Source organism: Enhydra lutris, unplaced genomic scaffold (assembly GCF_002288905.1).
Source record: "Enhydra lutris kenyoni isolate GAN:26980312 unplaced genomic scaffold, ASM228890v2 scaffoldscaffold20, whole genome shotgun sequence".
NCBI classification, from domain to species: Eukaryota; Metazoa; Chordata; class Mammalia; order Carnivora; family Mustelidae; genus Enhydra; species Enhydra lutris.
In genome coordinates, this window is record NW_019154104.1 from 22,665,118 (window position 1) to 22,688,805 (window position 23,688).

Consider the following 23,688-nt stretch of genomic DNA (forward strand, 5'->3'; position numbering starts at 1 on the left):
ACTGTAAGAAGGAGCTGCAGAAGAGAGGGCGCTGGCGGGGGAGGTACGAGCCAGCTCCCTTCTCGGCTCACTCTCAAAGGCTCACCTCGGGATCAAGAGCACAGGTGCTGCCCAACGGGGCCCCTGCGCTACCACAGCAAACAAAGGGCGCGGCCTCCTCCAGCCTTTTCGGTCCGAAAGGAGGCTCGGCCTTACCTTCGAGGATCCACCCATCCCTTCTCGGGCGCGCATCCAATGGGGCCGCAGCCTCCTCCTGCCAGGAGGTGCTGAACTCTCGCAGGAAATGGACAGGTACCACCGACCAATGGTTGGAGCTGCCGCGGGCCAATGGGAGAGGGAAATGGGTCGACCTGGGGTTGAGAGGGAGAGCCCGCAAGAGGGGGCGGGGCCCGGGGGCAAGACACGTAGGCGCAGAGGGTGGAGAGGGGCGGGTCGGTGGCTGGCGGGGCAGCCCCCGCCGCGGAGATAGGAACCTGCGGACGGCCGGCAGCGGCCAATGGGAGGGCGGGTTGGCGTGGGGGGGGGTGGGCCCGGCGCCGGGCGGCCCCGCCCCTTCGGGTCCGCAGGGCTGGGGCGGAGCCAGGCCCGCGTCAGGTGGTCCCGGGCGTGCGGGCGGCGCTGGGGGCGGGGCGCGGCGCGGAGAGGGGAGCGGCGGCCGGCGGGCGGCGGCGGGCTAGGGCTGCGCGAGCAGGTACCCGCGGCGGAGGTGGCCAGGCCACCCCCGGGGGACGAGCACGAAGGCGGGGGCCCCGGCCCGCCGCGCCCCCATGCCGCGGTGAGCGCTCCCGCTCGGCGTACTTGTCGCCGCGCCAGCCCCAGCGAGCCGGCTCTCCCCGCCCCGCCAGCCCGGGCCCTACCTGCGGCCGCCGTCGGGGGAGGGGGGTCCCCCCAGCTCTGCGGAGCCGCATGAACAATAGGCGGCGGCGGCTCCTGCGGGCGGCGGCAGCCCCGCACCCTATGGATCGGCCGCTCCATGGAGCCCTCCAGAGCGCTTCTCGGCTGCCTGGCGAGCGCCGCCGCTGCCGCCCCGCCGGGGGAGGATGGAGCGGGGGCCGGGGCCGAGGAGGAGGAGGAAGAGGAGGAGGAGGCGGCGGCGGCGGCCCCGGGGGAGCTGGGTTCCGATGCACCGCTGCCCTACTGGACGGCGGTGTTCGAGTACGAGGCGGCCGGCGAGGACGAGCTGACCCTGCGGCTGGGCGACGTGGTGGAGGTGCTGTCCAAGGACTCGCAGGTGTCCGGCGACGAGGGCTGGTGGACCGGGCAGCTGAACCAGCGGGTGGGCATCTTCCCCAGCAACTACGTGACCCCGCGCAGCGCCTTCTCCAGTCGTTGCCAGCACGGCGGCGAGGACCCCAGTTGCTACCCGCCCATTCAGTGTAAGGCGAAGGCGGGGCCGCCGAGCCGGGCGGGGAAGGGGGGGCTGGAGCCTGGAGGGGGGGGGGTCGCAGAGCGGGTGGGGAACGATTGCCCTGGGGGTGGGTGTGTGCGCGCGCGCTCGGGCTGCAGGGGCTGCTTTGGTGGGTGCGATGGGTGAGATAGAGACGCCGCAGGCCTTGCCAGGAACCTCAGGCGCTTGGGCTTCTTAACCTTCATCTGACCACCTCAGCTGCTTTCCACATCCTGGAGCCCCAGCACGAGAATCTCCCCATGTCGCACTCCCGGCTTCCCCAAATCTGGAAGGGTTTCAGGCCAGCTGGTAGTTTCTGTCATAACCTTAGTCCCCAAATCAGGGACCTTCCCGACCTCTTCTACGGCCTGTCCCCGCCCCTTCAAGGCATTTGCTTTGAAGCGGATGGGGGTGTCTCCCGCAGGGCTGGCTGGGCTGGCTTTCAAGTCCCGGAAGCCCGTGCGAACTCAAGGCTGAAGTGTCTTTGAAATGTCGTGTTGATTTCTCGGATCGCAGTCTTGTATCTGAGAAGTTGTACCTTTAGGAGTCTCAGTGAATGATGTGCTGAGCAGGGTGCGAGTGTGTGAAGAAGCCGGCGGTGATGGGTGGAGAAATGATTGGAGAGGGAGAAGTATGTCCTTCCCCCGTGAGAGATCAGGAGCGCAAAGTACAGTGGCTAAATCCCAAGTCCCTTGACACCCAAGCTTTCAGTTACAACATTTTCTCCTTTCTTCTCACCCTAGATCCTTGCCTATATTTGGTATTTGCCAAATCTCAAGGGGACCATGCCCACGGGTCCCTCCCAGGGCCTTTCTTCCAGTGTCCTGGTTTTCACCAATTTCCCAGGAGCCCCCTGTTCCACACCCTGCAATGATATTTCCTTTGTTTTTGTTTTTGTTTTTGTTTTTCTCCAAAGCAGTCAAATTGCCATTGGAATCCCTGAATCAGTTCTGCTAGGTGGTTTTAGAAGATGTAAATATCTTCTTGTGCAGTTGACACTGTTTTATATTTGATTAGTCCCACAATTTCTTCCCTGCTAAAAAGTATTGTTAATACATATTTATTATTGTTTACTCAATATTTTGTCTACTTTGCATTTTAGTTAATAAAAAAAATCGTTACCAAGCACCAACTTTAGGCATTTGGTTTTTAAATTTCATTTGTAACATTTATCTTTCGGTCCTGTAATTTACTTTCACCTGAACAGTTGTGTTACTTTATTTAAGATGTTTTCTTTAAATACCATCACTTAATAAGAAAAGCATAACCTCTTTCCTTATATTTCTATTCTCCTTCTTTATTGGTGTTTTGACCATCAAATTGGTGTTCAAATCCTTAGTTCCCTTTGTTTCTGTCTCCCTCACATTCAGTGTAAAACTTCCTGTTTCTACATCTTGATCTTTATCATGCCTGGAGGGAACAAATGATTTTAAATGGTTTCTGGGTGTTAAATCTTTTTGGCTCTAGTACTGGGAAGGTGAAGACTAAGGGTCCTAGTGTAGTGTCTGATATAGTGCTGAAGATGAACTTGGTCACATACTGAAAGAAATACTGGAAGAATGGTGTGGCATATTAGACACAATGCAGTTTTTTTATGCATAAGTCAAAGGTTTGAGGTTCTTTATGGGTTACGTTTTGTGATTTTTTTTTTTTTTTTTGTATAGCTAATGCCAGAGTGGGAGAGGTGTGTAACGCTCATGAGCAGGAACTCCGTTTCTTCCATCTCTGTCCCCCCAGCTATCAGAGCAGTCAGGTGTGAATATGACTTGGGCTGGAAAAACTCACCTGCAGAATACCAGCCATGGCCAGGGTGTGCTACGTTAGCAGCTCCTTCTCCCTTGGGTACCCACGACTTAATCTTTATTGTCACAAAAGTTACCTTCGATAGGCTAGATTCCTGATTCTAGAACTCAGATAAGAAAGTAGGAAGTACTTTGTGCTTGTGAAAAGAATTGACTTGCACATGACAGGTGAAGGCCCTGGTAAGTTATTTTATGTAGTCTCATCAGAAGTTCTGAACTTGACTGGAATTAATTCTTGATAATTCAGAAAATTTAATTCCATTCAAAAATCCAATTTGAGTGCCTAGCAAAAGATAGATACTGTATTAAATTCCAGGAGATAGGGGTGCCTAGGTGGTTGAGTTGATGCAACTCTTGAGCTCAGGATAATGAGTTTGAGCCCTGCCACGGGGTACATAGATTATTTAAATAAATAAAACTAAAAAAAAAAAAAACAACAAAAAACAGGAGATAAATGATAAGATAAGGGGGTGCTTATAAGTCACACCTGAGGGGGATTGGTGATGTAAATACACCATGTTGGCACAATGCTTTGATAAAGATGAACTTGGGGAAATTGATAACAGGTACTCTGATGGGTGTCCCATGTCCACCATTTCAGTTAGTGTCACTCGGAAAATAAAGTGATTGACAACCTTGTCTCCAGAGACTTGGAATGAAATTGAGCCACTGATAGCTTTTCCCCAGTTACCCTTTTGAACTTCTCTTCTGGGGCATGAATTGTGACATTAGATTATGAATAGCAGACTGTCAGTTAAGTAAGAATGTTTTAGTTTTAAATAATGCTTTTCAAATAGAAAATTTTGTTTCAAACTTTACTCAAAACAGAAGAGGGGGAAATTACCAAATCTTGTGACAAATAGGAAATATAATAGATATTTAGAAATCATCTGATATTTATATAGTGCCTTTATGCCCTCCTGCGTGGATATGAAAGCTTAGCTCTCCATGGGGTTGGCAAATATAAATAACGTAGGAGCTCACTCATCTTTTTTTTAGTGAAAGAGGGAAAATGTACAGTTCCAAATTTAACATCTTGGGACATATACAGTCCTAGGTATTAAAAAAAAAAGTTTCTCTTTTAGTGTTGTGTCTGTTTTCAAGCAGGGCATAAATTAAGATTATTACTAATATACATTTTTTTTCTAGCATCCACTGCAAATCTAAGGATATATTTTCAGGTGTACTTGGGATTTTTAAAAATATTTATTTGACAGACAGAGATCACAAGTAGGCAGAGAGACAGGCAGAGAGAGAGAGTGGAGGAAGCAGGCTCCTGTGAGCAGAGAGCCCAATGTGGGGCTCGATCCCAGGACCCTGGGATCATGACCTGAGCAGAGGCTTTAACCCACTGAGCCACCCAGGCGCCCCTGTACTTGGGATTTTTAAATGAGTGAAGTACGTGCCATTCACTTACCCAAAACCTACCGGAATGTGCCTATGTGTCTAGTTTTCAAGAATACAGCTGAGAGAGAATAACATCTTGACTGCCAAAATGAAAGAAGTAAGGTTTTGTTCCTGATATTCCTGGAAATATCCATCCACAGAAACTGAAACATGTGCTGAATGTGACTTGACCTGATTCTTACTTAAAACCAGGTCTTGCCTGCAGTGGGAAAGGAGAGCCCCACATTCTCTCAGCTGCAGCTGAAGGTCTAGTTCCTACCCAAAGGGACTTCTTCACAGGGAAGGGAAAATAAGTACCTTCCCCCAGGCCCCGCTCATCTGTCTTCTATCCACTTGCAAGCTGTGTTCTATACCTTTCTTGAAGGCCGGTCATAATATTTCCTTAACTAGTTAGCAAGAACCTGAGAGGTTCTGTTCTACTCAGAGAGAGTTTATTGCTATCCCTTCCCCGCAGAGGTTTTCTGTCTTCTCTAAAATGCCATCAAAGGAGCTGTCCCTTCAGCACCCAAGTTCGGAATCACTTCTTTTAAATCCTTATACATTTAAAAATTTTAACACGTCTTGTGTGTTCACAACTATGCTTCAGACCAGAGGAAAAGAGGAAAGGTAGAAGAGAAAATACAACAGTTAATTCTGTTAAGGAAAATTCGGATATTCAGTTGAGGAAATGAGATGTGTGAATGGAAACTTGTTAAAGAGACAGCTATCTTTTCATCAGTGTAAAAGCTGTTAGAAAAAGTGAATGTTCCTTCCCTCCATGACCAAGGAGACGCCTAACATAATTTACATTATTTCTCCAAGAGGGTTTCTTATCACTCCTTAGTATACACATTGTTTTTTTAATTCATATAGACAAGATAAGAATTAGTAATCAGGATTCATTTTAGAACCCAGATGCACTGAAGCTATTTTAAGCAGAAAGTGATTTAGCACAGGAAATTGGGTGCTTACAGAATTGTTGGAAGGGCAGGGAGAAGGGGCTTTTAGCTGGACCTGTGAGAACGACTCCCAGAACACTGCAGACCTGGCCCACGCAGCAAGCTACTACTTCTCTAATTGGAAACGTACAGAATCAGGAGTTGACGTTGAAGCTGTCGATTTGAAGAACACCCTGTTGTAGTTGCTGTCCAGCTTAGGCAACCACTTGGCCTTGCAGCATTCCTTTCTACATCTGCCCAGAGCTAGTGATTGGACACTGACATGCAGGAAAATCCCACTTCAAAGCCGTGCTTGGCTGGAGAAGCGGCAAGAAGGTGGTATCCATGTCACTTCTGCCTTCCCTATCTTGTGCATCTAATTGGCAGAAGCAGACCTGTAGCAGTCAGAGAGTCTGGGAAATGTAGTTCTTAGCTTTCTGGCCTTTGTACTGCACGATATACTAGAGGATTTTAGAGTGGATTTGATGGTGAGTCTGCAGGACCAGCTGTAACATTTATTTTTTAAGAGGAGTGGCAGATGAGGTAAACGCTTGAACAGTTGGAACTTTGGGGGTCAAGATGGGCTAGACTTTTTGTATTCTTTTGTGCTACTGCCACTTGCATTGTAAAAGACAAATGAATATCAGCCCTAGGCAGGACGGACATAACTCTAATTAAGAAAGAATAGAGTTTTGAGCACCGCCAGCATGTGAGTGGTGGTTGGAGATATTCTGGAGCTGGCTGCGGAAGGAAGAGAACAGCCAGCAGTGGGCACTTCCTCTTCTGGTTTTGCCAAAAGTTCAGAAATATATCTTTGTTTTCTCAGTTTCTTTTTTTTTTTTCTCTTTTTTAGCAAACTGACTATATTCTTTCTGTTTCAGGAGGTCCAGTGCATTTAAAAAAAAAAAAAAAGTTCAGATCTGAGTTTGGTTTATTTCCTACTGAGATAGATTTCCCCCCCTTTTACTCAACTGCCGCTTACCTGCTGAATGTTCAGCAGGGTGAGTACAGTGATGAGTAAAGCAGGCAGAGTCTACCCTTGGGGATCGCGCAATCTCGCAGGACGGCAGGCACTGAACAGGTTATTAAACCTTGTTGGGTCTTGCCAAACAGACTGTTGTGGACGTGTTTGATGGGGGCCTGACCTCATTTAGGCGGGGGTTAGGAAAAGTTCCTCTAGGAGATTTTGTTTCAGCTGAGACCTGAGGGTTGAGTATGAGTCAGCCAGGTAAAGACAAAGAGACTGAGGACATCGATGGAGCACAGGGTTTTCATGAGAGAAACATAACATAGCACTTTACTCCTATAGCAATGCCTTATCTAGCCCGAGTTTTGTAATCACTGGTGGCCATTGTGATCTGGCCATGGATCCCTTTCCAAATGGTGCTGAAGATGTAATCAGGTTCGTCCTCTTAGGTTCATCCTCTGCATTGGAAAGGAGATGAGTGGTTGGGTGTGGTACTTGGGGACATCAGGGATGGAGCTGTGACGCAGGTGACTTCTGCAGTGAGATGTCCCCTGGGAGGCTCCTCTCTGCACATCTTAGTCACCACCTCCTGGTAAACCACGTTTGGAAAATATCCTCCCAATTTATTTCCCACCCTCCGTCATTCCTGCTGCTCGTGTTTGCACCCTGTGCCTGCATGTCTGCCTTACTTCAGTGGCTCCTTAGTGGTTCCTCTTGCAGAAGGCTCCCTGGCCTCCAGGTTCGATGCCCCATGGCTGCCAGAATTAATGTCCTCTCTAAGTCACAGTCTACTAGCACTCCCCTACTTAAAAATGCATGAGTTCTGGGGCGCCTGGGTGGCTCATTGGGTTAAGCCTCTGCCTTCGGCTCAGGTCATGATCTCAGGGTCCTGGGATCGAGACCCACATTGGGCTCCCTGCTCAGCAGGGAGCCTGCTTCCTTCCCCCTCTCTCTCCCTGCCTGCTGCTCTGCCTACTTGTGATCTCTCTATCTTTCTCTCTGTCAAATAAATAAATAAAATCTTTAAAAAAAATGCATGAGTCCTATCATTCACAGTGTGAAGTTTAAGCCACTCAGAATGACTCTAAACCATTTCACAACCTAGCTGACCCCAACAAGACCTTGAGCCTCATCTCCTATCCTGGCACATATAACCCAACCACACTGCACTCCTTGAAGTTCTTAATATGCGATATATTCTCATACCTCTTGTTCTTGCTCATGACCTTCCCTTTGCCTGGATTGTCCTTCTCCATCCTGATCTTTGCTGCCTGATGAGATCCCTCCCACTCATTTTTTTTTTTTAAGATTTTATTTTTAAGTAATCTCTACACCCAACATGGAGCTGAAACTCACAACCCCGAAATCCAAAGTTGCACGCTCTACCAACGAGCCAGCCAGGCACCCTCCCTCCCACTCATTCTTTAGGACACATTCCCTGTGTTGCCTTCCCTGAGAATCCCTTCCCACTCACCCTCTTAATCCTGTCCTGCAGTGGGAGTTGGTGGTTTCCTAATCTGATCATACGGCTATGAAGGCTCTTTTCACACTGTGGTTTGGTTGTTGTGTGTCTGGCTTGTCACTGGACTGTATGCTTCTCACCATCGAGTACACAGAAAAATGAAGAAGTCTCCCAAAAATGATCTCCCTCTATGTTACCTTGTATTAAAATGGTTTGTCGTAGTATGGCATTCCGCATGACATTCCAAGTCGAAATTACCACATGAATAGTTATTGAATGCCCACTATGTGCTCGTCGTCAAGATTAATGTAACAGAAAGTAGGTTAGCCACACTTCTTGCCTTGAAGGAGCTTACCTTATAGAGGGGAGACAAAAAAGCCAAGGGAGTATAACTTGCTATGTTTACCCGTAGGTAAATGGATGATTCCGTGGTGTTTTCAGAATGTTTTTGACTTCTTTTTTTCTTCTCTTTCTCAGTGTTAGAGATTGATTTTGCGGAGCTAACCCTGGAAGAGATTATTGGCATCGGGGGCTTTGGGAAGGTCTATCGTGCTTTCTGGATAGGGGATGAGGTTGCCGTGAAAGCAGCTCGCCATGACCCCGATGAGGACATCAGCCAGACTATAGAGAATGTTCGCCAGGAGGCCAAGCTCTTCGCCATGCTGAAGCATCCCAACATCATTGCCCTTAGGGGGGTGTGTCTGAAGGAACCCAACCTCTGCTTGGTCATGGAGTTTGCCCGTGGAGGGCCTTTGAATAGAGTGTTATCTGGGAAAAGGATTCCCCCAGACATCCTGGTGAACTGGGCTGTGCAGATTGCCAGAGGGATGAACTACTTACATGATGAGGCAATTGTCCCCATCATCCACCGCGACCTTAAGTCCAGTAACAGTGAGTATGAAGTGATGGGACTGGAGGGCTCACGAGTACTTCTCTACTCAGTCAGTGGCTTCGGTGGGAGTGGATTCCGAAGGAATCTCAGTGGGCAGTGAAACAGGGAAACTCCTTACGTAAAACCATTCCATCCTTGAGTTGAGATGTAGGGATGAAGTGAATGCCAGGGAAAATTGGTTTAGGAAGAGAAGAATGAGGCAGCCGAGGGGTTTGGAAAAATCCTAAGCTCATATTAGCAGGCAGGGGTGGCAGTGTGTAATTCTGATGTGCTGTGCAGTGTGTATCCACACATGTGTAGATAGATAGATATGTAGATTTTTCCACTTTAGGGAAGCATGCCTGGCATTACAAAAGGGCTTTCCGTCTTTGGTGGAACACCAGGTAACTACAACGCCTCTTTGCATTCTGCCTGACCACCCCAGCTTGAGGTACCCCCAGAGAATGGTCTATAAGGAAGAAAGGGGCGTGTCGTCTAAGCTGTGGGGCCGATTCAGGTGACAAAGTCCCCTGGGAGAGTATGACCCGGCTGGTAGTATTGTGGACTCCTGATAGCCCACGGGTCTTATTAATTAATTGTTGTAACTACTTAGTTTTTAATAGCAGGGAACTGAGAAGTAACTGTTTATTAAACATCCAAGATCCATAAACTGGATTGTAAAGCAAGTGTTAGACATAATTACATGGTGAGTTGGTGGAAACCAGTCTCTTTCCTTGGAGGAATCTGCAGGCGCTGGGACTCTGCTGCTTTTGTGTCGTAATTTGTGCCCTCTGTTGCCTGAACGGAGTGATCGAAAGGATGACATTTGTTAAATAGGAAATGCTTAAAATCGTTTCAAGCACCCTATCTGGAGAGGAGGGCATTAGGGTTGGGGGAGGTGGTGTGGGTCCCGGAACTTCACTGTCTGTCTCCTTCCACGTTGAGCCCAGAATTCCTTCAGACTTTATTTTGTTCTGAGCAGTTCCAGATGTGGTTTATTTTCTGTTGATGCTACTATGAACGTTTACTTTTAAAAATACATTGTTGTTGTTGTTTTGCTGTTGGTTTTTTCTTGGACAGTTATAATTATTTTTATTTGATCATTCCTTAAGATTTTATATTTTTATTATTAACATATAATGTAGTGTTTGTTTCAGGGGAAAAATACATTTTAAAATTATTTAAGTAGATGTTTGTACAAAAATTGGGCAGTGTAGATAAAAAAGAGAAGGGTAACCAGTAATGTTTTCCTTCAGGGAGTATAACTATTACATTTGGCATATCCTCCCATGTGTTCTGTGTGCGTGACTTAAAAAATCGTTTTGGAAATGTTATGCTCGTTTTTACCCACCAGTTGGAGAGTCACAACTTCACTGTGTTTTGCAGACCTGGGGATGCTGGCCTGTTTCCCTTGGGTTTTTTTGTTTGTTTGTTCAAGATTTTATTTATTTGAGAGAGAGAGAGAGAGAGAGCAAGTGGGCCATGTGGGGAGGAGAGAAAGAAGACGACTCCCCAACGAGTAGAGAGTGCGATGTGAGGCTTGATTCCAGGATCCTGGGATTACGACCTGAGCCGAAGGCAGACGCCCAACTGACTGAGCCACCCAGGCGCCCCCCTCTTGGTTTTTATTAGGGTTCTGGCGAGTTGGATTTGGTCACTGTCATGTGAGGACAGATTTCTAGGAATCATATGTGTTCACTGATTTAGATCCACTAGCGAAAAGAGTACGTATATAGGCGGGTTGTCTTTGTGGAAAAAAGAAAGTAGTTGGTGATAAACATCTAACTGTTACAAAAGGCTCCGTGGCAAGGTGACTAAAGTGCTCTACTGGGGCGCCTGGGTGGCTCAGTGGTTAAAGCCTCTGCCTTCGGCTCAGGTCATGATCTCAGGGTCCTGGGATCGAGTCCCGCATCGGGCTCTCTGCTCAGCAGGGAGCCTGCCTCCTCCTCCTCCTCTCTCTCTCTGCCTGCCTCTCTGCCTACTTGTGATCTGTCAAATAAATTAAAAAAAATTCTTTAAAAAAAAAAAATAAAAAAAAAAAATAAAGTGCTCTACTATCCTGGTCATCTGCTTTAAAAAGTCACGTGCTGTCACCGGCAGTGGAACACATACAGCATCCTGTGTTGACATACAATTCTCAGTAAGGTCAGATTTGACTGCACATAACCTAAAAACCAAAATAATAGTGGCTAAAACAAGGTTTACATTCATTTGTCTTTGAAAAGTAGTCTGCAGGGCTTCGGACATCCCAGGGTCATCAGGGATGTGGGCTCCTCTTTTTCAGTCCAGTCCCAGTGCGTGGCTCGCGCCCTCAGGCTTGCCTTGTGGTCTTCAATGGCAGTGGAAATGCCAGTTATTTGGTCCAAGTAACAGGCCTGAAGGAAGAGGAAAAGCAGAAGCACAGAAAAAGGTGTTCCTAGAGCCGAGTTGGCTCCTGTCGTCCTCCCAAAAGTCCACCAAAACCGCATCTGCTTGCAGTCATTGGCCAGAATGTAATCATAGAGCCGAGGCTGGCGCAGGGGAGGCTGGGAGGTGCAGGACTCTAATCTGGGTGGCCGTGAGCCCAGCTGATCATCAGGGGCTATTACCGAGGAAGAGGAAGAGCAGGGCTGGTGGGGGCAGCAGCTGGCGGTCTTCCCACGGGATCTTCATGTGGGACGTGCTTTGGGAAGAACTGTTTATTTCAGATGTTTAGCATCATATGGCCATGCAAGGTTAGCCAGGCCTTGGGGCATGTGGCTCAGACCCCTGATTTAACTAATGGCTCCTACTCCTTTGCCCCATTGCATCATTAGCCCAAACATCACTTCTTAAAACTACTTGCAGAAAGCCCTGGCTTGAATGATGGATTAGTGTCTCTGCTCTGTTAACTGGGAAAAGCCAGCTACTTGATTGTTAGCAAAGGTGTCCACAAAAGATGGTCTTAGGGGAAACATTGTCCTTTTGGGGCTTAGGTAGATGGATTTCAGGATTTTGGCTTAAAGGCATTTGGCAGAATAACAGTTCAGTCGCAGTCATTAGAAGTTAAATTAGTGTAAAAACAAGGTCATATGAAAAAGCTTTGGAAAACGAAAAGCCGTGCCCAAAGTGGAGGTTGTGTTATTACTTTTATTATTGAATAACTTCTTTCCTCCTCTTAGAGAACATAGAAAAACAGAGAGGTAAAAGCAGTGTGTTTCTCCAGTTTTTGTGTTTATGGATACTTGTTTTGACCCAGAATCGTGCACGGGAAGTCCTAGTAACTGTGCTGCTTGTAGTGTGCCTTCGTGCTCCCCAGACCCATCCACATATTGTGACTTGTTATGTAAATAAATAGTCTTCGACCGCAAGATATTTAAAGGTCGCACAGATTCCACTGCTTAGATATACTCTGTTAACGAAACCAAACCCCTATATGACAATAATAATAATAATAATAGTAATAATAATAATACAACTGATTCTTATGAAGTGCTCTCTTTATGTTAGGCACGAAGCATTTCACAGCCCTTCTCTTCTCATTCCCGTAGCAGCCCTGCCAAGTAAACACTATGAGTGTGTTTATTTTACAAAGGAGGAAACTGAGGCTCAGAAGGGGTCACCCATTTCTCCAAAGTCTCCCCGCCAGTCCTGAGGGCGGACTTCGCGGCCCGGTCTGACCCCTCCGCCTGTGCTCCCAGTCACCAAGCCATTGGTGACACCCTGCTGCTGGGTGGCTGGGGCGTTTCACGGCATTATTTCCCGTGGCCCGTAGCACTTTGGTTTTATAGGATTGTGAATAGCATTATCCCGCTCACAGAGCCCCAGTATCCACACTTCCTTAAGGTCTGATAGACTCACTCTTATTTCATAGCTGCAGTGCAGAGGTGAGTGGGGAGCTACACGTGGTTGGGACTCGCCACACCTGCCCTCTTTGGTGTGGGCGTCAGTTGAAACTAACATGAGGTCTTTGCTGCCTTGTCTCCCTCTTCCTCTAAAGGCACTGCCCCCGCATACCAGCCTGGTTTCCTCTTTCCTCTGGAATACCCTCTGTGCCTCCCAGCCACGAGGCCCTCAGCACTGTCCCCCTCTCCGCACGAATAATCTGGCTTTCAGGGGTGCTCTTGCCTTGGCCCCCCACCTGTCCAAACCCTACCCACGTTCCCGTGCTCGGCACAAACCCGGCAGTTCCCCTCCGACAGCCTGGCACCGTGGTCAGTGCTGAGCGGTCATCTGGGGCTGGGCACACGCTGCCTGAGAGCATGTAGGAGAACAGTCGGGTGACAGTGGACTAGAGCCGCTTGGCCAGGGGTCGCAAGCACAGATGTCTTCTGGGGTCAGGGTCGGTGTGTTTGTGAAGCTGCTGGGGGGAAGCTGTAGGGCTTGGGAGGAGTGATGGGGAAGCGAGTGTGCGCTCCGTCGGGCGCGGGCCGTGGAAAGATGGAACAAAGCACGCTGGCCTGCCGCAGCCTGCCAGCCGCACCCCCCTGGCCTCCTCTTGTTGGCTGGGATTTTGGGAGCATCCCTGAGGCCTCCGAATAGATTCTGTGTCGTTAGCTTCCAGGGACATGAGTGAATGGGCGAATGAGCCAACACAGGATCCCTTGAACTGGTCTGCTCAGGGGATCGCCAAGTGTGAAGCCTCCCCTTTTCTTGTCGGAGGATGTCCTGTGTCCTGCGGGACTTTTGAGCATGTGCCTTTTCATCCTCTATAACCTCCAAACCCTTGTCCCCGTCCTAATGTCCGAGTTTGCCAACGTTTCGGGTGCCGAGGCTGGTATTTTCACAGTGTATTTGTTACCAACCTCCAAGGCCTCTGCCCTCTTTTTTCTCTGCACCCTTCCTGGATGCCGGCCCCAAATAACTCCCTGGCAGTGTGTCCCCTGCAGCCAGCCAGAGGGCTGCCAGGTGCTGTGGGAGCAGCCCCCCCTGGCCCTGCAGCCTGCGTCCGCTGCCGTCATTCCATCCAGCCTCGGTGTCCCCGTGTTCCCTCCTTGTGAGTTCCGTGCTGCGGCCCTCAGTCTCCCTTCGTGGGCTTGTTTGATTGGCGGCTCCTCTTGGCAGCTATGGGCTGAGTAGTGCCCCTGCCTCCAGTTTCTGTGCTCACTTGTGCTTTGTGCCTTTCTCAACCTTCTCGCAAGAGCTCACAAGATAAAGAGGCAGAAGCCTTGCTTTCTTGGAAGTGGAAGGAGGACAGAGCTTCCATCGTGCCCTTGACCTCAGGTTGGCTGTAACATTCTAAGCCCTGGATTATACCTGGACTGGACACTGGCCACAGACCCTGACTGTGTTTTCTGGGGAGGGTTTCTCTGGGCCGAGTGTGTGCTGTGGAACGCCGTGACCCACTGGGTCCCACTTGCTGGTGTCCTTCTTCCGGGACCCTGAGGTCAAGCAGATTTCCTACGTGCAGGAATGAATGAATGGAAGAAGCACCTAGAGCTCAGGGATCCTGGCCAAGAGCAATGCGGCAGGAAGGACTTGCCTAGAAAAGCTTGAGGAGTACCCATCACAGCAGTTTTTCCTACAGGAGAATTAAAGAAACTGTAAAACATTACCAGGACGGAACTGGGAGGGAGCAAAGTATTGGCCAGAGAACCCAATTCCTAGTCCTTTGTAAGAGTTGCTTAAGTGATTTTTTCATGTCCCATGAAGCCATCCCCAAATGAGACACTTCCAACAGTACCTGGCCTAGGTACTGCCAGATCTCTCTCCCCATTTTCTGTCCCACTTCTGGGCTTTGTGGTTCTTTGTTTGCTACAAGTTCCTTCTTTCGGAGTTGGAGGGTGATGGACATGTCTTAAGGAATTTTACGGGCAAATGCATACAAGTGCTCAACAGATTGGATCATTTTGGTTGTAGGAGGTGATACCTAAGGTTAGCCAGCAGCCACCAGGCATATTCCAGACAATTCTGTTCAGTTGATGGGTGGCATTTTGCATGAACACAGACGCATGTTCTGCAAGTCAAATAAAGACATAAGTAAATAAAGCTGAAATGAAGCAAACCATCGAACCTGGTGAGGCCTGGCGGTCTGACCTGGAGGTCCAGTTGCAGCTCCCAGTTCATTACCGTTGCTGGCCAACCTCGCTTTTCCCTTTTCCCTAGGGCATGGCCATCTCCCGCACAAAGATGGTTCTCCTTTGTGTGTTAATTTGACTGCTTGGTGTTGAGGATATGATAGTAAGTTATACCGGACACCTGCCCTGCCCTTAACGAGCTCCCTGTAGGGTCGCAGGGAACTACCTAAGTCAGGACTAGGGTGCACGCTGTGGAGGGAAGATGTTGGTGCCATGAGAATGACAATAAAGGGATGTGCCTGAGAATTTCTTGAGGAAGTGAAGGAGTTAATGCGAAAGCCATGAGGGTAGGTGGGGCCTGGACAGTCGAAGCAGGGAGACCAGCAGACTCGAATGCCCAGTGGGAACCTGGCCCCCCAGGAGGCAGGTGATACCCTTGACAGGGTCCTTTCCTGTGCCTGCCAGGGCTCAGTGGCCACCGAGAAGGATCAGGAGGGATATTGGTCTCTTTGTGGCAGATTTGCCATCCTTTCCCCAAGCTTGCTCTGGAGTGCCTTCCTTCACCTCTGGGAGCTCAGGGGTGGGGGTGGAGGGGCTTCTCTGCGGCTTACTCAGGTGTGTAGGAGGTGGCTTGGGGCCCTGGGCAACAGTCCGGCACCTGTGAAGTCCGTGTTGCCGTTGGAGCAGGAGATGAAGGATCTTGGGAAATACTCTGGACCCTGAGCCGTTATCCTGGGGAAAACAGCCTCAGTGCGGGGGGCAGGTTCAGGGCCAGAAGGGCGTTTAAAGGTGTGTGGGCTCTGATTCCAGATGATGCTTTAGTGTCTTCCCCTTCGTCTGTTTCCTCTGATTTGAGCCGCTTTTGCCGTGAAGGTCGGATCGTGATGTCTTCTCTCCTCCACATCTCTTCCCGGGCACACTTGGTAACAACTAAGTGGAGACGTCCTCCTCCTTTTGCAGCCGGTCTGTGGCACCGTCATTGCTCAGGGTCACGGTCTGTGCTTCAGGATCTCTAAGGAGACAAGAGCCTGCCTGTCTCTCCTTTCCTCCTTATCTCTTAGAAGCATTTCAGTTCCTAACTTGGTGTTCTACTTCATTCTGGGGAGGTAGCTCAGGGCTGCTTGTGGGGAGAGAAAGTGAGACACAAGGTGATGGTGTGGGTGGTCTTGTTAATCCAGAAAAAAATGTAGCTTCATCTCCAGGTCACCCATCTCCTTACCTCGGAATCCCCTTCCCTGTAGAGCCAGCAGCTCCCTGTAGAGCCATACTTGTCCCTCTTATTAGGAAAGGCTGTTAACATGGCACCCTTGAACCCCTTGGTATCTGTGCAGAATGTGTGCACGTTCATTTTGGGGACAGGGTTGTTACTCTGACTAATCTAAGACTCGGAGAAGGTTGTGCATCAACACTGTTACAGAGAACTTCTAAAACCGGTCGTCTGGGTGACAGGAGACTTGGTGGCGTAGAAGAACACCGGCCCACCTGCCACCCGTGGCTCTGCCGGGCCGGGTTGCCTTGGGCACATCTTGTGCTCGCTGATACGCGGACCCCTCGCGTGTCACGTGAAAGGTCTGAATGAGGGGGTCCCTTCCAGGGGCCCTTCCAGGACTGACGTTATGCACATGCGTGTGTTTGGGAGAAGGTGGCGACTGCGTGGTCTGTCTGTGCATCAGGCCATCACGTGCCCAGGTTCCCCGCTTTCCGGCTTCTGGTTGCAGGGGCTGAAGCTCCCAGTGAGGGAGCATTCTCTGAGAGGTGTAGGGAGAAGACAGTTGACAGGAGCTCCCAGGTGCACCCCTTCCCCTTGGCTGCCCAGGGCACGACAGATGGCCTCGCAGAGAGAAGATGCTCAGGTCACATGAATCAGGAGGGAGAGTCATAGTAAACCAAGGGCAGCCTTCCCCCTGGAGATGGGACACAGTCAAATGCCACCTCTGCCCTTGGGGCTGAACACGGGGCATTCCAAGGTCTCAGAGCTTTGCTCCTGCCGTCCACCCCACTTAGGGCTTTTGCAGGTGGGGCTCGGGACCACTTAGGTGTTTGTGTGACCCGGTCCCCCTGCCCAGCAGAGCTGCAAGAAGACCGTGCTTGTGCGGGCACCGGAGCATGACAGCGAGGTCTAGAATGAGACACATTAAAGCCGAGCCTTGCTCATCCCCAGGATTTGTGCTGTCTGTAGGATACATGGAGGTTCTGATCTGAGAAGAAAGCATTTCCCCTGAAGCTTGGCTTTGGGAATCCTGAGCCCTGACATTGAGCGTGTGGCTAGCCTCTGGGGGTTCCAGGATCCTTGTCTGTAAAACGTGGACAATACAGGAGTGTTGTCTGAAGATGGTATGAGACTGTGCATGCCACGTGTCCTACGGGGACCACACTCACGACTGGTACTGCACTTTCCTCTTTCCAAGGAGTAGGAGAGACTTCTCACTATTCCTTGGTATTTTAGGTGTATACAGGATATAGTTGGGTTTCCCTTTTTAAAGTAGCATTAGAGGGGCGCCTGGGTGGCTCAGTGGGTTAAAGCCTCTACCTTCAGCTCGGGTCATGATCTCAGGGTTCTGGGATCAAGCCCGGCATTGGGCTCTCTGCTCGCCGGGGAGCCTGCTTCCCCCTCTCTCTCTGTTTGCTGCTCTGCCTACTTGTGCTCTCTCTCTCTGTGTCAAATAAATAAATAAAATCTAAAAAAAAAAAAAAAAAAAAAGTAGCATGTGGATTTTAGGCGGCCCTGAGCTGCCCTTTGCCAAGTTGGCCGGAGGTAGCTTTACCTCTCCTACTGAACTCGGGCAGATTTATGTCAGCCGAAGCCACAGAGGGGGGTTGATAGCCCCCAGCCCCTTCCAACTGTATCTGGGCTTCTTGGGGGTCGATAGCCTCCATCCCCTTCCCATTGTGTCTGGGCTTCTTGTGGAAAAGGCTGGTGTTTCTCGCTCCTACTGGACCTGTGTTAACTCACAGTGCTTGGCCCCCTGAGAAATGCTGCCTTGTTTGTTACGGCCTTTGGCCTGATTGAATGGGACAGCTGGCCAGTTTTATGGCTCTGCTGGCCTCTCAGCTGACAATTAAAATGCTTTTGCCCCAGGAGGAAGGCAATGTATTTCTTCTTTCTCTGCTGTACCAGTCTACGGCCAAGGTCAAAGGGAATGCCTTTTCCACTCGGCTCCTGGCTTCCCCAAACCCACTTAGCATTCTTGTTGCACAGTCTTTTCTAAGACTTCTCAGGGTGAGCCAAAGAGATTCTACGTTGAGTTTTGTAGTCCTCCTTTGGCAGGATGGGGGAGCATGGCTGCCCCTTTTCCATCTCCACGCAGAGCTTTATTGCTATAGCTGTTCAGATCTGGCTGGGCACAGCACCTAGTAGGTACTCAGGAAGTGCTGGTGGGTTTGGTCATCATGAGTTCCAGCACCGTCCCTCTTCCCATGCATTAACCTCTCCCCCCCAACCCAAGGCAATATCTAAACAGTGTCCAAACTCTCCTTTAGAGCCCGCATTTAGGATTTGAACCCTCTCTCTCATTGGAGATGAGCCCATGTGAGCTCTGGGTGAGATGTGCCTTGTGTCTTGGCTCTATTTCTTGCTAGCTGGGACCTTGCGCAAACGACAGACTCTTTGTGCTTTCGTTTTTGTTAATGTTAAATGGGAATAATTATAATTCCACCCACCTCATTTTATAGGGTAGAGGGAGGATTCAGTGAAATAATCTAGATGACGCTCTCAGCCCTGCCTGGCACATGGTAAGTGCTTTGTATGTTGATCATAATTCCAGAGGCTGCATTTTCCCCTCAGCCTTTAGATCCACAATTTGTGGTCTTGTACTTTCGAGTATAAATCGTCTTGTGCTTGCCTTCTCAGTGTCTTAGTCCTGTTCTCTCCGATTGTGCTGTAGGTACTTAAAATTCAAAGTGCGATGTATACATAAGGTGAGAAGAGTTCAACGTTGAACTACAAAGGAAAGTTGCTCTCCTTTACCCTAAACCCTGAGTTTACGTCTTAGAAGCAAGTGAAATTAAGATATGGGGTTCTGTTTTGTTTTGTTTTTTTGTCTCCTTAGATAATTTTTATTCTGTAAAAACACAGAAATCCCAGTAGATTTCTGGACAACAGAATTTGTCGTCTTCCCTCTTCTGCTCCCTGCCTCCCTCTCCCACAAATCACGTACAATATAGGACTTTGCATGTAGCATTCGCAGTGTTTGGCAGCAATTCTCTGTTTCTATGAAATCTTGCCTTTTCTTCTTCTTTTTTTTTTCCCCCTTTATAGAGAGAGCAGGGGGAGGGGCAGAGGGAAAGGGAGAGTGAGAATCTTAAGCAGGCTCCACACTACGGGCAAAGCCCGACATCGGGCTTGATCTCACGACCCTGAGATCATGACCTGAGCTGAAATCAAGAGTCAGATGCTTAACCCACCGAACCACTCAGGTGCCCTGAAATCTTGCATTTTCTATCCCTACTCCCTTTTTGGATGGACTCGAACTCCTCTGTTGAATAAACTGGAAGGTGTTCCTTGGACCTCAGATAGATGCCTAATGTCTGCCTCTGGCATTTTGCCAGCCGGGAGGCTCTGACTCTGTAGCCGGGACCCGAAGCGTACCCGTGGGGCCGTGGGACCCTGGAACTGGCTGCTCTTGTAATCCAGACCTGTTTCTGCAGGTCCCCATGACTGCTTGCCGCCGGATGTGCCCGATAAGGCCAACGTAACAGGAAAAAGTATCAGTGAAAAAAGAAGAAGTTATCCCAGATTGCACAGTGCAGATGCGACTGCTTTTTCCGTCTACGCGATTTGCCTATTCCTGTCTACGTACCTCATCTTCTCCTGCCATTTCAGTCCATCTGGATACATTTTATTTTTGTTTGTTTCTGCATTCTGGTAACCTTCAGAATCCAAGAAGGAGGAGAAAAAGATTGTAGTGGGGGGAAACAACAGTAGTTTTCAGTTTCCAGTTCCATAACTCCCTTTTGTATTTATGGGTAAGGTTAGAGCTTAAAGGAACCTTAGAGCCGTGACCACAAGACGTTGAGTGATTTGCCAGAAGTCAGGCTGTTGGGATGCCTGGTCTCGTGACAGCGTCCTGCCTTTCAGGCACCCCCAGCCCCTGACAGTGGGGACCTGTTAACTCCGTCGCGTTTCCCAGTTGGGTCCCCAGGACTGTGGACGACAGCGGAGTGAGGATCTCCACATCCCCCGAGGAGTCAGGGATGCCTGGCTCGTGGCCCCCGAGGTCACGGCTGAGCAGCCAAGGCTGCGTCTTGTCGTTTCTTCCCTGGGGTGTCTAGAAGAGACCGAGGGTTCAGGCTCTGCCAGGTGTCCGGTTCCCGGGGAAGAAGAAACAGTAGAGACGCCCCACCCCTCCCCCCAGCTGTACTGAGAGTTAATTGACACTTGTAGTCTCTGAGTGTAAGGTATATGATTTGATACATGTATATGTTACAAGATGGTTACCATAGCCGGCTTAGTCAACATCCGTCACCTCACATAGTTCCCACTTTTTGGTGCGGGGAGAACATTTAAGATTTATTCTTCTTGGCAGTTTTTAAGTCTATAATACAGGATTGGGTTTTCCTAAAGATTTTATTTTAATTATTTTTTAAAAGTTTTATTTATTTATGTGAGAGAGATAGAAAGTGGGGGTGGGGGGTGAGGGACAGAGGGAGAAGAAGCAGGCTCCCCGCTAAGCAGGGAGCCCGAGGCGGGGCTTGACCCCAGGATTCTGGGATCATGACGTGAGCCAAAGGCCAATGTTTAATGACTGAGCCACCCAGGAACCCTTAAGATTTTATTTTTAAATAATCTCTGCAGCCAGCATGGGGCTTGAACTCACACCCCCAAGATCAAGAGTCGCAGCCAGCCAGGCACCCAGTACAGTGTTGTTCACTGTAGTTAGTCACCATATCATATGTAGTCACCATATCATATGTTAGGCCCCCCAGAGCTCACTCATCTTTTAATGGGAAGTTTGTTACTTTTTGGCCAGCATCTCTCCATTTCCCCTACCCTTTAACCCCTAGCAACACCATTCTGCTCTGTTTCTGTGTTTGCCTTTTTTGGCTTCCGCATGTACGTGAGATCACACTGTATGTGTCTTTCTAAGTCTGACTTATTTCACTTGGCATAATGTCCTCAAGGTCCATCCATGTTGTCATAAATGGCAGGATTTCCTTCTTTTTTAGGACTCATACTCCATTATATGTGTATATACAACACGTCTTTATCTATTCGTCCATAGATGGACGCTTGGATCGTTACTGTATCTTGGTTATTGTGAACAAGGCTGTGTTGAACTTGGGGATGCAGATGTGTCTTGGAGATAGGATTTCATTTCATTTGCATATATACCCAGAAGTGGGATTGCTGAATCATATGGTAATTCTACTTTAAATTTTTTTTTTTTTTAAAGATTTTGTTTATTTATTTGACAGAGACACAGCGAGAGAGGGAACACAGGCCGGGGGAGAGGGAGAGGGAGAAGCAGGCTCTCTGGTGAGCAGGGAGCCTGATGCGGGGCTTGATCCCACGACCCGGGGATCATGACCTGAGCTGAAGGCAGATGCTTAATAACTGAGCCACCCAGGCGCCCCTCTACTTTTAATTTTTTGAGGAACCTCCGTACTGTGCTCCATAGTGGCCACAGTAGTTTACATTTGTACCAACGGTGCACAAAGATTCCCTTTTCTTTACATCCTCACTAACATGTTATCTCCTACTTTTTGGTAATCACTATCCTAGCAGATGGGAGGTGATAGCTCATTGTGCTTTTGATTTGCATCTCCCTGATGATTAGTGATATTGAGCATCTTTTTATGTGTCTGTTCAGTATTTGTTTGTCTTCTTTGGAAAAGAAGGTCCTCTGCCCATTTTTTAATCAGATTGAAAAACATTTTTATTTCCTAAGTAGTTAGCGCCTTGCTTTCTGTGCTTAGGGATAGGAATCCCGTGGTGTATCAGTAACCATCTCTCTGTCTTTGTCAGTTCTGCTCTCTCCCTCAAACTCATAAAATGAATCATAAATTATTATCTTTCCCAAGTGCATGGCAGTTGGTGACAAAGAAGGGTGACCCATCCAGTCCCATGGATGCTAATGAAAAATCAACTTAAATGTTTCCAAAATAAGATGACTTAAGATTATTAGTGACATTATCTGATTTTTCCCCTTAGCTTATTACTCATGGTGACAGCAATATACGGCCTTCCATTTTCCCTCCCCCAGGATTCCTAGAGATGGGATGAGGAGTAATCATGTTTTGTGCTTGGTGCTATAGAATTGTATTTGGAGCAGTATTTATCTAAGCCGTTGCAGGCAGAGGTGGTGGGAGCCCCGCTGTACAGGAGAGGAAGCTGAGTCTCAGAGAGGTTGAATGCGTTGCCTGAGAAAACACAGCTTTAGAAATTAGTGGGTCCTAAAGTCAAGTCCATGTTCTCCGGCACTCGTTACTGGTCTTCTCTGTTTTTTAGGAACAGATTGTAGTAGGAGACTCTATTCTAGCACCTTGTTCTGTAGGATGGACCCTGCGACTAACAGAGATAACCCTGGCTTTCGAAACCTGGTCTTGAGGCCTTTGTGGGCCGGATCATCCCCAAATCTGGAATTGCCGGGAGGGGATCCTTCACTGTTCCAACCCAGGGGCCTGGCCGTTCTCAAATGCACAGGAGCCGAAGGCTACTATCTCGTTTCCTCTTGCCCCAGGGCCCCTCCAGAAGCACAGTGTGAATCTTAGCCATCATTCTGTAGCCTCAGCCTTGCCTCTTGTTAGTCTAGTTCCTTGGGAACCTAAACCATGCTTGTATACAGCTGTCCAAAAGTTGGCCAATGACAGAACTTACCACATTATTTGACTCTTATTTTTGCTTATGTTGATATTGTGGTTTTGCTTTTGTTTAAACAAGGGAAATATGAATAGATTTCAGGTAAATTCACAGATGCTTATTTATGGAATTAAAGTTTTTTAAGTTTTAGTTTAGAGAGAGAGAGTGTGTACGAGTAGGGAGAGGGGCAAAGGGAGAGGAGAGAGAATCTCAAGCAGACTCTGCACCTTGTGTGCAGCCCGACGCAGGGCTCGATCCCATGACCCCGAGATCATGACCTGAGCAGAAACCGAGAGTCGGACGTCCAACGGACGGAGCCATCCGGGTACCCCCATGGAATTTTAAAATTCTTAACCAGGAAAGTAATGTAAACATTCAAAAAGGGTTTGGACAGATTTGTTAATATCCAAGCCCCGTGTGGTTTATTCGGATGTCATGACTCTCAGCTGCCTGTCCTCTTGGAGGTGAGCAGGCCCTCCAGGGGTGTTGCCTCTGCAGCCCTGTTTGTAACCAGATGGACTGGGTCGGACCAGCGTGGCAGTCGTACACCCCCCCCCCATGGAGGACGGCTAGGCACTCTAGGAGTGCCCACTTCTATTTTTAGATTAATGTCACGACGGAGAAATTTGCCTTTCCATCCTTCATCCCTTAGTGCTCCGAGTTGAATCGATTGCTTATGGAACAGCCCCCAGACTATTATGAGTGAAGCTTCCCAGCTGTTCCCTTGTCCCCCCTTTTGAAGAGAATTTTGACTTTGCTGCCAGCAGTATTTTTGAGGTATTGTGACAGGAGGAAAGCAGAGGGGACAGGATAGGAATCATGCAAATTCATCCTGACAGAAATGATTTTCGGAAAGGCATCTTCAGCAGGAAATTCACGAGTTTCTTTACGTGAGGTCAACAAACAGAAGAGAAATGGGGGATTTGCAGAAGTTTCTGTGGAGCATATGAGCCCTCTGGTGTCTGGCAAAATAAGTAGAAAGTCTAACTAATTTTGACTTTCAGATGCTGCCAGTACCCGCCCCCCCCCCCCGTTGGATACATTTCTGCCCTGTGATCTTTACATGTAAGGCTAGCTTTGTGTGCAAGGTTCTAGGTCATAT

General features: G+C 48.8%; 1 protein-coding gene across 1 annotated transcript in view; it reads left to right on the forward strand.

Annotated features, from left to right (window-relative positions):
- The first annotated feature begins 780 nt into the window (after nucleotides 1-780).
- The window catches only part of LOC111148486 (mitogen-activated protein kinase kinase kinase 9), a 74,205-nt gene continuing 51,297 nt past the window's right edge, over nucleotides 781-23,688 (forward strand). The window contains exons 1-2 of the mRNA XM_022505067.1: nucleotides 781-1,376; nucleotides 8,420-8,833. Of these exons, the coding sequence (XP_022360775.1) occupies nucleotides 974-1,376; nucleotides 8,420-8,833 (817 nt within the window). The 5' untranslated portion in view covers nucleotides 781-973. The remainder of the gene's footprint in view (nucleotides 1,377-8,419; nucleotides 8,834-23,688) is intronic.